At 35.7% G+C, this 13214-nt stretch overlaps 1 protein-coding gene across 19 annotated transcripts in view; it reads right to left on the bottom strand.

Annotated features, from left to right (window-relative positions):
• Positions 1–1505: 1505 nt before the first annotated feature.
• The window catches only part of YTHDF3 (YTH N6-methyladenosine RNA binding protein F3), a 34496-nt gene continuing 22787 nt past the window's right edge, over positions 1506–13214 (bottom strand). For 6 of the 19 annotated variants that reach the window (XM_027972993.2, XM_060393713.1, XM_060393712.1 and 3 more), the window contains one exon: positions 1506–4599. In XM_027972993.2, coding sequence (XP_027828794.1) covers positions 4576–4599 — 24 coding nt within the window. In that variant the 3' untranslated portion in view covers positions 1506–4575. Of the gene's footprint in view, positions 4600–5719; positions 9592–13214 lie in introns of those variants that run through there. The other 13 variants (XM_042254248.2, XM_060393715.1, XM_060393706.1 and 10 more) reach the window with 3 other exon arrangements.

Genomic DNA, 13214 nt, shown 5'->3' with positions numbered 1-13214 from the left:
TTTTTTCTACATTAATAGGGTAAAATGTAGAGCAATTGCAACCTATCCATGAAATGGGTAAATTTCCTGAGGGGGAAAAAGAAAAGAGTAACTGTTTAAGTCTGACTTTCCAATTTCCAATTCTAAGATCCTCCTCCATACAATATTCTACTCTGGTTACAAACATGTCAGAAGTAGCCAAAGATGTTTCAGAATGACACTCCAGCAGCTAACCTCTGAGTGTGTTACATAAGGGGTATTCTTTGGAAGGGCCCAGGGTAGCAGGAAGGGATGTGGAAGCCCCACCCCACAGTGCTATGAAGTCTGAACTCACATGTTACTTGAACACTACATTTTATAACAACTTTTATTTACAAGTAGTTCCAATGTTGTACAAGTAACTCAAGTTATGGACTAGACACATTCTGAATTTAGTGCAATGTTTATAAATAAACTGTATTTAAACTGTCCTATCTGTGGGTGCTTTACAGGGGAGTTCTGCTCCTATTATTGCACCAAGAGTGATGGGGAAAGATTACATGTCAAGATTAGGAAATGACAAGTACTAGTGCCAGACAAGTACTAGTGCCAGTACTAGTCCATGACTAGTACTAGTCCAGACAATGACAAGTACTAGTGACTCTTGAGTCCACTCTTGAGTCAGCCTAATTGTGCAGTACACTCCTATTTACTACTAAAAAAAGTCCATGTACAAGTGGACCCGTGTAGTTCAAACCTGTGTTGTTCACAGGTCAACTGTTCTAAGAAAGCAAACAACTTAGGTCCCTTAACTTCTAACTGCAAGATTATTTTAGTTCCTAGGCTAGAATTACTGAATCTAATGTCACAAAGATAAAGCCAAGCCAGTAAGAGTCCCAGCCAGAAGCAAGGAGCCTCAAATATAAGCTGCTGAAGTGAGGCAAACCTTCTCTTTAGGAAATGAACAGTAAGAAGGTGGCTTCCAGTGATGCCACAGTGTGGACACCTGGGGTGTCTGTGAAACAATGTCCTGATCGCAGGCTGTGTTGTATGCAGCACAAAACTAAACTTTGGTTTCCCTCATCTGATCAAGTGCTTTACAGAGCCCAGCAATGATTACCAACACACCATTCAGAGTCCCCACCCCCCTACCTCCATAAACTGTAATCAGCCCAAAGGATAATGTACACACTATTAAAAAGCATTCCCTGGTCCCAAGAATGGGAGATTATGGTCATTAGACAGCTGGTGCCAAGACTTCCTCCCATTAAATAAGCCTCTTTCTCTTTTGCTCTAAGTTTAGTAATAATGGTATGTAGTTCAATAAGCGCAATGGAGTGGATAAAGATTAGGATAAACTGTTAGCCTTCCTCCTCTCTTTAATTCCCCTACTTAATTTCAAATGGCCAACTAAATCGAGTGATATAATCTACTTGTACTTGAGAAATATGTCAATCAGGAAATTCATAACAGAGTTGGCAAAAACGTTAAAATTTTTCTGGAAGGCAATGCATATTTATAAAGATAAAATGGAAAGAACACAGATGTGAGTGAACAATTTTTATTGAAACCCTCAAAGATTAAGAGGACCAAATGGTGAGTTTGGGTACCATAACAGAAAATCTCACCTAACTGTACCATCATTCACAGGAATGAACAAACCCAAACACGACAAAATTCAAATTCTCATGTAATTGCTACAAGTGAATGTAAATGAACTAATCATTTTATCATAACCTTTCTTTAATCATATGAAAAAGAAGGGAATTTACATGGCATAACAAAAGATATGCAAAACTTCATGAAACACAATTCTCTTAAATTTCTCAAACTTATGTTTATAGGATGCAGAATGCACTTGAAATGATTAAATGACTTAAGCTGATTCTTTTTTTTTTTTTATTGCAAACTGTTTTAACATCAGCTTTAACCCCCATGCATGGTATTCAAAAAGAACACAGCTTCAGAATTAAAAAGATCACTTAAGTTAAAACGAGGACTGAACTCAGGAAAAGGCTGGGGTTTCTTCTGAAAGGAATCTTCAAGTACCAATATGTATAGAGAAAGAATACTAATTTTGGTTACATTTTCCCCCTTACTGTTAAATATACAAACTATATAATACCTTTCAAAATAAAACACCCATATAAGATAAACTTTAATTAAGAAACATTCAAATCAGATCTTGGAAAAACATTAGGCAAGGAGTTTACTGGGCCAGTAATGTCTCAATCTGTGATTGCTCAAAACATGGGGTCAGTCTCCTGTTGAAGAGCCCAATTTCTCACCCTTCTGGGTCCCAGGAGTTAAGAAACCTCCCATTCCTTGTGCTAATGAGACAACCTGTGATCCTTTCACTTAAGAGGAAAAATATTCTGCTGCACGTTGACAGACCAAGAAGGGAGAGAAAGTAGGTACTCTGAAGAAAACTTAAATGAGGGGGAAAAAAAATTCACCGATTGAAAAGTTTTGTTTTTCCCAAAGGAATGCTGCACCCATTTCACTTAATATTAGAAATCCAGGTTAAAGGCACTGGGAGGAACTCCTCACCACGAGTAGAATTACAGGTGACACTTCTGAGTCTGCTATTGCAATCAGCCTGCCTGTTGAGTGTTCTGTGACGTTTCTTACACAGAAACCTACTGTAAATTAAACAAGTTTCGATCTGTGAATAATGTAACAACTAGTTTTATAAAAAATATTCAGAGTTGCTAATAAAGCACCAAGAAAAAGAGCAGCTCAGAGGACTCAGAGCCTTTCTACAGGTCACTCCTGCACAGTTTTCTCCCACAGGACCTTCAGAGTGACAATGGTCTTCTCTGACCCGTCCCACCTATATAACCCAAGGGACGTGGAAGGCTGCTGCGGGGACTACACCCAAACGCCAACTTTCATTATAAATAGTTAAGAGATATCTTACAAGATTTCATGGCTTACTCTGAAAAAGGTAAAACAGGTGCAATTTTCCTTTAAGAAAGTCTTGATTTTTGTAATACACTATTAATATTTTGATGTTCCCTTCAGTAAACACTGATAACTATGCTGGGACTACCAAAGCACTGTGAAGTCACTACAATTTATCTACAAATACTGTATTTTTTTTCACCTGAATACAGTATTTGTACATTTTAAGAAAATATTGTACAAAAAAAAATCATATAAATGAAAGCCTCAAAGAAATATGTCATTAAATTTTTGAGTTGAAGTGACCAAAGACCATAGTAATGAAAACATTTCTAAACATGATGTAAACATAAGTGGAGTAATGCAAAACATCAAGGTATTCAAACCTACTATATTGCTATTACCATCCTTAATGTATCTTTCTACATAGCTTTCTCCTTTTGGAACCGTAATATAAGGGGCAGTACATTATTTCATAACCATATGCCATCAAATCAGGTAATACAGATGCTTGACACGTTTAATTATACAAAATCAATTTGTTTCAAGATACAAAATTAACGTTGATATGTCATTAATGAAAAAAATAAGATGTTAAAAAGATAACTATAAGAATACCCAGATATATGCTGTATTCCCATTTATATAGATCTGATCAATAAAACATCAACACATTCACTTAGATACTGATTTAACCCATGGATCAAGGCCATATTTTCAAATATTTTAAGGATGCCAGGACACCGCAAAAGCCGGAGAAAGGAGTTGAGGAACAATATATGCTTGCTAAACAAGAACTATGTTTATTTAGCTAGTGAATACCTAGAGTAATAAATTTTTACTTCATGATAGCAATCAGGCTCGCAAACACCCAGAAATAGGAATTAAGGGTTTTAAATGTAGTTATAAAGGTCATAAAAAGTCTGATTAGACTGAGGTACATTACTCAAAATTTTGAGATTCATTAAGTGGTAGCAAACAAAATAATTCCTCAGACAAATGCACATTTTTCAGTATACATATTATTGGGGAAGGAGGGGAGAAGAATGTGCATTAACTGGTGAGACCCACCAAGCTGCATATCAATATTCTGTTACACCAAACAGTTTGAAGACAAGGGAAATGTTCTAATATAATCTCAGATTATGTTTCATTTGGCTAAAATAGAGCTTAAGGTTGCTTTGCCATATTAAAAGTTTACTACAATAATTTTCACATAAACATTTAGACTTGAACTCCAGGACTAAGTATGGCATGATTCTTTTGCTTTTAATCTGTCAAATAGCTAAAAATTGACAATTTAAAAACTACAACAAAGAAAAAGTTGAAGCAGTGTGACTCTTACATCATTGAACCACTTCTAATGGTTAACTGTTAGTATTTAACAAATTCAAAGAGTTAATGAATCCTTGCATTCATTCAGTCTTCTGTGCCTTAGCTAGGATGCATAATTACAAAAGACAGCAGATACTGGTAAAAGCTTCAGGACAGAAAGTGCTTGACGGAGTTACAGTTCTCAAGTGTGTTTGGTGAGAGTGTAAGGGCAGACGCGCTGATGAAAACCATTACAAGAAGAGTCAATTCTGTGTTGTTAGAGTTCAAAGATGTCACCTTAAGCAGAAAAAAGCTTTAATAACGTCTTCTTTGACTTATTAGGCATTTCCAGAGTCTACATCATTAGTGTTGTAATTCTAACAGGATATCTTCATAGGGTTATTGTTTGTTTCTATTTCTCTCCTGAAAGAAAAACACAAAGACCTTTAAGGAAACATCATCATTGTTTAGGGATTTAAATTAGATGCACATAGAAAGTAAACCACGTCCATAAAGAAGTTCTTCAAATACTAATTCAAATAGTTAGACCCAGTTCAAGAGATTATAGGTCCCTTCCACAGCCCTATCTTCCCACAGAATTTTGTTTACGTGGGACTACTACAATAAATGTATTTCTAGCCCCTTCCATGAGTTCTTGATGGTTAAGTATCAAACAGACTGTAAGTCCTGTGAAGCAATCAGAACTACTGGCTGAGGCAGGGTCAGGAGGAAAGGAAGAGGTGTGTTAAAGCTGCATTCAATTAAGCTTTCTGTGTTAATTTCTCCGTATCATACTCTCACATTCAGCATAATTCTTCATTTGAATAAATACTAATACTTATTACTAATAATTCCTTTTAAGAAAGCAGAAATCCCCTGAACAAAAGTTAAACTGAGTGATGTTTTCATGATGGTTATTAATCAAATATCCACCTGCAATACTTATCTTTGAGCCTGCAATTCTAACAAGTTCACAGTGATCCTAATGCTTCCAGTCCAAGGACCACAGCTTGAAAGCCACTTGTGTCTAATACATTCTAAGACTCTATTTTTGGTTTCACTACTCCTTTTTCATGAGTAATACAGATTCCATAATAAATATGTGCATACTTTGAAAATGGTAAACTTAATGTCCCATCCTCTGTGACATCAGGAAATTATTTAAAATTTTAAAGACAACCTAAAGTTCTTTGTTACTAAAGCCCTTCCTTCTTCATTTGTATATATTTCTACAACTTGAATGACAGTATTCAACACAGGAAGTTTAACAAATAAATGTCCTACTATACAAATAACCACAAATAAACTATTTTATGCACCCATAAGCATCAGTGGGATATTATGAAATTAAAGAATAAAACAAAAATGAAAACAGACACAAAACAAGCTAATTTCCAAAAGGATAAACAAAAACAAAAATCCAACAGCATAAAGGAAAAAGAGACCCCCCAAAATTAGAAAAAAGTAATAATAATTTGGAACCAGGAAGTTACAGCCTGATTTTACAAGATACCTAAAGCTTTAAAACAATAAAAAATCAGCCTAAACATAAAGGAAATTTATTTCTCAGCTGAAGGAAAACAGATTTGCACGCAAAATGGTGAAGCCTGCTATAATCAGCTGGATTATAAAACGCAGGAGGTTAACGAATGGCTCACTGTTCACTCTTCCCCATGAAATGATTAATGAGAAAGCACAAATATAAAGTGGCAGAAATACACATTTAAATCAAGCCATCAAAACATGTAGGTTCAACAGAAACACAAAAGAGCTCAAATTTGTATTAAAAAATGATTTATAGGAAATTAACCTTAAACATAAGGAGACAGAAAAGTTAAAAATAGTGAAAAACAAGCCAGATAAAGACTGAGTCAATCAACTGTATATACTTGATTGATATATACAGTTATATAGTGGACATATATGTGTATATATATAGTGGATTCTAAAGGCAAAAACCATTGTTAAACAATCACATATTGAGTGAAAAACATTTTATAATTACAGCAGTATTAAAAAAAAATACAACTTTACATATATTAAAAGTTGTCAGAATTACAAAGAAAATCTGACAGGTTCTTAATTATAGTAGAATTAAACACATTTCTCTCAGTAATTGATAAAGACAAATTGGTGAAAATAAAGACTGAATATACAGAAAACAGAAAACTGAGCTAAATAATTATGGCAGGGTACACAATGAACAATTACAAAAAGGAACTATATGTTAGACCAGAAAATGAAAATAAATACCAAGGAATCAGTATCATACAGATCACATTTTCTGACATCAATTTTAACAGGTAACATTTTAACAGGTAAAAACATTAATTTTAACATGGCAAACAGGTAACAACAACGACGAAATCTTTCCACACTGGAAATTCTCTTCTAAAAGTCTCCCAAAGACCATAACAAAAATTCCAAAGTTTTAACACCAGTGCAATATACTAAATCTAAGCCTTGAATAGCGCTTAGAAATTTACAAGTGTTGATCTGAAAATATATATATTTTTCAGTTGAAAAATGAGCTCATCATCCACTCAGTATGTTAGGAAACGAGCAGCAGCTAAGTCCCCCAAAATAGAATATAAGACCCAGGAGGACAATTTAATAGAAAACAAAAAGCAAAGACAGCACAAGAAAACAAAAATAAAAACTGATGTTGGGGGGAAGGGGTAAAAGAAGCTAACAATTGAAAAATCTCTAAAAAGACTCATTTAAAAAAGAGAAAGCATAAATAATATGAAGACTGATATAGCTAAAAAATATTTAAAACACTATTAACACCAATATGAGGCTTCCCTGGTGGCTCAGACAGTAAAGTACCTGCATGTGATATGGGAGACTCCGGCTCAGTTCCTGGATGGGAAAGATCCCCTGGAGAAGGGCATGGCTACCCACTCTAGTATTCTTGCCTGGAGAAGCTCATGGACAGAGGACCCTGGAAGGCTACAGTCCATAGGGTCACAAATGCCAATGTGCCAAAAATGTCTGAGACAATACCAACAACTTGCTAAAAACATAATTTATTAAATATAACATGACAAAACAAACTCAACAGTAAAAAGAAAACTTGAAGAGACTTATAAAAACTAAAGAACTTTAACCGACAATTAAAAATCTATCCCAAACTAAAAACTACCAGATTCACGGTTCCATAAATGCATTTGATTAATTATCCCAGAATTAGAGATAAGGAAAAGAGAGACTATTTCTTGATGTATTTTGAGGTTAGTAATACTTTGATACTAACTTCAGAAAAGTATGAGAAAACTGAATCCAGTCTCACTTGTCCCAAAAGGATCTCTTATGGGCTGTTCTGATGATAACAGAGTGTGGAGAGGAGCACAGGTAGGTGCAGGAAGGCAGTAAGGACAGCACAATAATCCTCCAGCATGGCAACGATAATAACGAAGGGTGCAGGACTAGTGAGAAGTGCTTGATTTAGGATATATTCTGAAAACAGAGCCAACAAGACTGACCAACAGACTGGTTAGATATGGAGTGTGAAAGAGAAATATCAAATTATTCTGGAAGGACAATGGCCCTCTACAAAGGGGGAGCAGGTCTGGGGCAGGCAAAGAAACAGAAGCCATACTGGATTTAAGATGCTTATGAAACAACTAAGTGAAGATGTTACACAGGCAATTAGATACATGAGTCTAGAGAAAGAAGGAAAGGTGCAGTGTGAGTATACAAATTTCCAAGTCCTCAGCATGGTAAAACATCCTTCAACCAAATTCAATTCCTCCTGAAGTCAAAAGGTCATCAACACCTCTGCTTTAGGCAAAACCCCTCAAGTACCCCACATTTATATCATAAGATTTAGAACAGTGCTTGATACTGTCAGTATTAAACATTTGAATATGAGAAATCTCTGGATATGCTATTAGTAACAGACCACTAAAAACATGAGACTAAGAATTAATGAGCTATCTATCAGTGATATAACTTTTAGTGTTGTTTTAAAACCAGGTACATATGACACAGCTGAGGTCATAATTACATGCCCCAGTGAGTTGTACGAAGTAACACAGGGGGATAGGAAACCTGAATTACACAAAGGAGCCAAGGCCGAGAAGCCCTGAGAAAGGATGAAACCTCTAGTGCTGTTTCAGCAGACAGCACTTCAGACATCTTTAGGATACAAACTTTCCAAAGTGGTTCACAGAACTCAATTTTTACTTTTAGTAACGACTGACAATTCAAACATAAAACAACAGCCTGCAGAAAAATCCCTCCTCCCTCTCTTCACCACGAATAGAGGGCTAGGTCTCAACCAAGCAGATGCGGATATCTGACGACTTCTTCCCCACCCAGATTTTAGCAAAGGTACCGGATATCGCAAGACCAACACCTAGAATTCAGCCTGTGAAGATGAACTCTGGGAGGAAGTTTACTCGCCAGCCCATGTCTTTTTGACATAGCTTAACAGATGAGCTAAGAACTCCCCTACCCTTAAGGGCAGGAGAGAGCTGAAAACAAAAATTTTCTTCAGTGTCCTCAGAGGGGTCATCACCTAAACATTACAGGTAAATGACTTAATTCCTTTTCATTATCTTTAGGTTTAAATAATACTATATAAGTAATAAACTTTAAGAAAAAAGCATAAAAATTAAAAAGAAATAAAATGGTCTCTACTGGCAGATGGTATGACTGTTAGGCAGGAATAACTACTAGAATTAATATGTGAATTTAGCAAGGTCACACAATATAAGACACCTCTATAAGCTTGTAGCAAAAAACTGGGAAGACTGAAAATACAAATTATAATGGCAGAAAAAAATATAAAATACTTAGCAAAACAATTCTGTAAGAGTCATGAAGTTTTCAACAGTGAAAACTACAAAATTTTACTATTATATTTGTCTCTCCCCAAAACTCTTAAGTTCTACAAAGCAAGGGCTATTTACCTTAAGTGGTTTACTGGTAAACCTTTAATAATATTTATCTGTTGAATGAATAAGGTAACAGTTAAGAAAAGAACACATAGGGTCTAAATATATGGTGATAAAGGATGACTAGCGCAAGATACACGCTAGTGTTCTGGTGCCGGGAGGGGTGCAGGGGGAACTTATCTGGGACCCAGTAACAAGTTCTTAAAAACACACAGAGGAATCAATATGCAACCCTATTTTGGAATGAGGTTTTAGACTATGATAAAATGAAAATAATAAACTTATTATCCTCTAGACTGTCATTCATAAGGGAAACTGTTCACGTGTAGCTTTTTTACATCCTAGGTCTTTTACTTTATGTGCTGCAGGGAGGCGGTTCCAATAGCCCCGTGGATATCAAAATCCAAGGTCGCTCAAGGCCCTCACAGTAGCTGGCCCTCTGTATCCATGGGTTCCATATTGACAGGTTCTTATCTGTGGACATGGAGGGTTGACTGTAATCATGCATTTGCTGCTGAAGAAAAAGAAACAGTTGAAATACCATTCACTTTAAGGATGACTGTTCACACCATAACAGATATGAGTTATTTACCAAGCTCAGAATAGAGTATTACTACAATAAAAACGGAATCATCTTGACTATTCAGAAAACCACTCAATGTCTTAACATAGAATTACTCACTTAAACATGCAATTAAGTTTATTCTATCAAGTGTGATATATCCTGGGCCAAAACCTATCTTCCAGAGAAACCTTTTACAGTGAGGATCAAATGAAAAGCAGGATTTTATACACTGAGTTTGCTTCTGTTCACCATAATGAACTCACTAAACAGACAACTTCAACCATACAACAGTTAACAACTATAATCTGACAATGAGAAAGCATTAAATTAAATGTTCCACTTGAGAAAAAGAAGTATAAGAACTGTCAGGAAACTGTTTACTGTTGACAAAGATATACCTACTGCTCAAGTAATTTCTTCTGTATCAACACAAACTTGATTACTCTGAGACAGACCTAACATCATCTCATCTCAGAATCAAAATTGCTCCAACTGTGAAAAAACTTCTATCAGGGACTAAAACTTACTCTTTGGAAATACTCAACAATATAAAATAGCATAAATGACTAAAATATACAAGACTGTTCTGGAAATCAAAACTATTTAATAGGGATTTTATTACAATTATGTCTTGCTTGTTTCAGTTTAAGCTGCAGGGCTTCATCTCTTTCCAAGGAAAGAGTATCATATTTTAGAAGTGCACCCCAAAGTTACCGGTACTCAAATACACTAATTATTCTTATATGGAATTTAAAAAGCTATTAAACTAAAAATCTCACCTCTGTCTGTTTACTGATCAATAAGGACTTGTAAGAATGAAAGAATATAGAAGAAGTTAAATGATGCAGTCATTATAACAAAGTAAAATTTCAGTAAAACATTACCTAAATAGTTAGGATGGCTATGTAGACTCAAATTTATACTGGGCAAATATACTCCAGACATCAGCAGTTTTATTTTTTTCTTTATTTTGTAATCACACTGGCTTTATCGTTAGAAGTAACACACACAATTGCAAATTAAAGAAAGTAATGCTCCCCTACCCTCCTCAAGTCCTTTCTATTTTAACTTCCTCTGACATAACTGTAACTGGCATACTAATACATACATTCTTGATTTGCCAGTTCAGACACTATTGGTGGTTTACTTGCTAAGTCATATCTGACTCTTGTGACCCCATAGACTGTAGCTTGCCAGGCTCCTCTGTCCATGGGATTCCCTAGGCAAGAATAGTGGAGTGGGTTGCCATTTCCTTCTCCAGGGGATCTTCCTGACCCAGGAATTGAAGCCAGGTCGCCTGCACGGCAGGCAGATTCTTTACTGACTGGGCTATGAAGGAAGCGCTCCCACTGTATATGATGAGCAATTTATTACAGTGAATGCTATATTCTCTTCTTCTCTACAACAGAGCTCACTCTATTTTAGTTCCAGTGACCATCCTTGACTTTGCCTACTATAGGCCAAGCATTAGGTGCTAAGGATTCCGCAAAGAATCCTAGAATCATAGAGCAACGCCAACCAAGAGTGCTCATGGCATCCCAACCAAGGGCTCATGTCTCTGTCAGGCTTCAAAGACCATGATGCCATTTAACAGAGCAGGCAGATGCTTACAGCCCTGAGATTCACTCTGTACAATGAGGACTGTCTGACTCAAAACCCATAGTCTCTACAGAGGGATATTTGTTCTAATGTAACCAGCTAGCGGCTGTCATCCTTCTTGAATTCCTTTTTCATTCTGCTGAAATACCTCTTCAAGTTTTTCAAGGATATGTAGCTAAGGTCTTGTACACCTAAAAATTTCATTTTGCACTCATCCCTCACTGATATAATTTAACACTCATCTTCAAGAGCCTGATTTTATGCCCCATTCCTCTACACAACAAAATCAGAATTCCTGTGTGTGTCCAGAGTTGTAGATGAAAGAATTTTGATAGCAGTCTGACTCTCCTTCCTTTGTAGCTTATAGGTAGAAAGCACATAACCTGTCTTTTCTTCAGAAAGCTTGTCTCTTTACCTTTTTCTTTTAAAATTTTAAATAATCCTGCTAGTTCCTCAGTGAGCCCATTCATTCTGGAAAGTTCTCTTTAATCATTCTGCCCTCTGATTGCTTTTTTCCTTTAGAGGCAGTAGATCTCCTTTCTACCATGTCTTCCACTCCTTGTATTTTTCATCACTGTTGTTCCACATTTGGAAATTTCTTTGATTTAAAATTTCAGAACTAAAACATTAACACTGTATTAATCCACTTGCTTAAGAAGACTTTAAAAAAATTTTTTGATAGTGTTTTTCATTTCCAAGAACATTTTCTGGTTTTCTTCGTTTTATGTATGAATATTAACAACTCAACTTTTGTTTTATAAATTACTTTCTGCTCTCTGAATTACCTGTTTCTTTTAGAGGACCCGTCTTGCCTTTTTTTTTGCTTGTCAAGCTTGATTTTAATCAAATATATCAAAAGTGTGTGTTCACATCTAAGAATGAAGAACTATACAAATACTACAATGACACTTAGCTTTAAGCTTCACAACTACCCTTTCACTATAAAAGAGAAAACCTGGCTCTCCAAGTTTTATATAACCAGAACTTTCCAAGTTTTATATAACCCAACAGGCTATGTGTGATTGGCTCCTCCATAGGGTGCTGTGCTGGCAAAGAAAGGTGGGGAATTCCTCCACTGCCAAAATAACCAGAAGGGGAAGAAAAAAATTAGCCAATAAAAAAAAAACCTCTAGCAATGACAAGATGAAATTAGTTCTTTACACTTCTTGTCTGTTACTGCAAGTCGGCTCAACAACTTAAAGAAAAACATAAACACAGTAAGAAAAGAAAGGAAATTACAGTAACCACAAAACTCAATGTAAAATTTTAAATTACAAAAGTCCTATTAGAAAGTACAGGAAAACCTGCCCCTGAGACCCAAGATCACAAGACCCCAGCTGTGGGCTTAAGATAAACTAAGGAGGGTTGGCTGTAAAGGTTGATCACTGGTTTCTCTCTAAAGCCAGTCACTTTCCTTCTTATAACAAATCTTTCTCTGCCTGAAAAAAAGAAAAGGAAAGAAAGAAAGTACAGGAAAAAAGTTTCTCAAACTTGGAGAAGGCAAAGACTTGAAGTCATGTTAGCATAAATGTTCTAAAATAGTTCTTGTTATTCAAAACTGCTTGGGTTGTTCCAATCTTAACCTAGATCCTATACTACCAAAAAAAAAAAAAAAAAGAGCGCTAAAAAACCCCAAAACACTTAAAATGACACTGTGGACCAACTGAAAGAATATCATGGTTACTAAGAGAATAACTTTATTCTTAGAAAATATACACGATACATTTTTAGGGTAAAGATCCATGATGTATGAAATGTACTCTCAAAAAGCCCATATCAGGCAAGCATTTTTCCTGCTGATGACATTTAGGTTGTTTCCTGCTATTTACTACTGTCAACTACACTCCTAAGAACATTCTTGTATGTATCTGGGGTATGTGGGAAGTTTTTCTTAGGTACATATCCTGGAGAACTGCTGAACTGTAAGGTACTGAAATGTTCAGCTTTGTTAAGAAACTGCAAAACTACCTGCC

The sequence above is a fragment of the Ovis aries genome, chromosome 9 (genome assembly GCF_016772045.2).
Source record: "Ovis aries strain OAR_USU_Benz2616 breed Rambouillet chromosome 9, ARS-UI_Ramb_v3.0, whole genome shotgun sequence".
NCBI lineage: Eukaryota > Metazoa > Chordata > Mammalia > Artiodactyla > Bovidae > Ovis > Ovis aries.
This window is presented reverse-complemented; position numbering and strand designations above follow the sequence as displayed.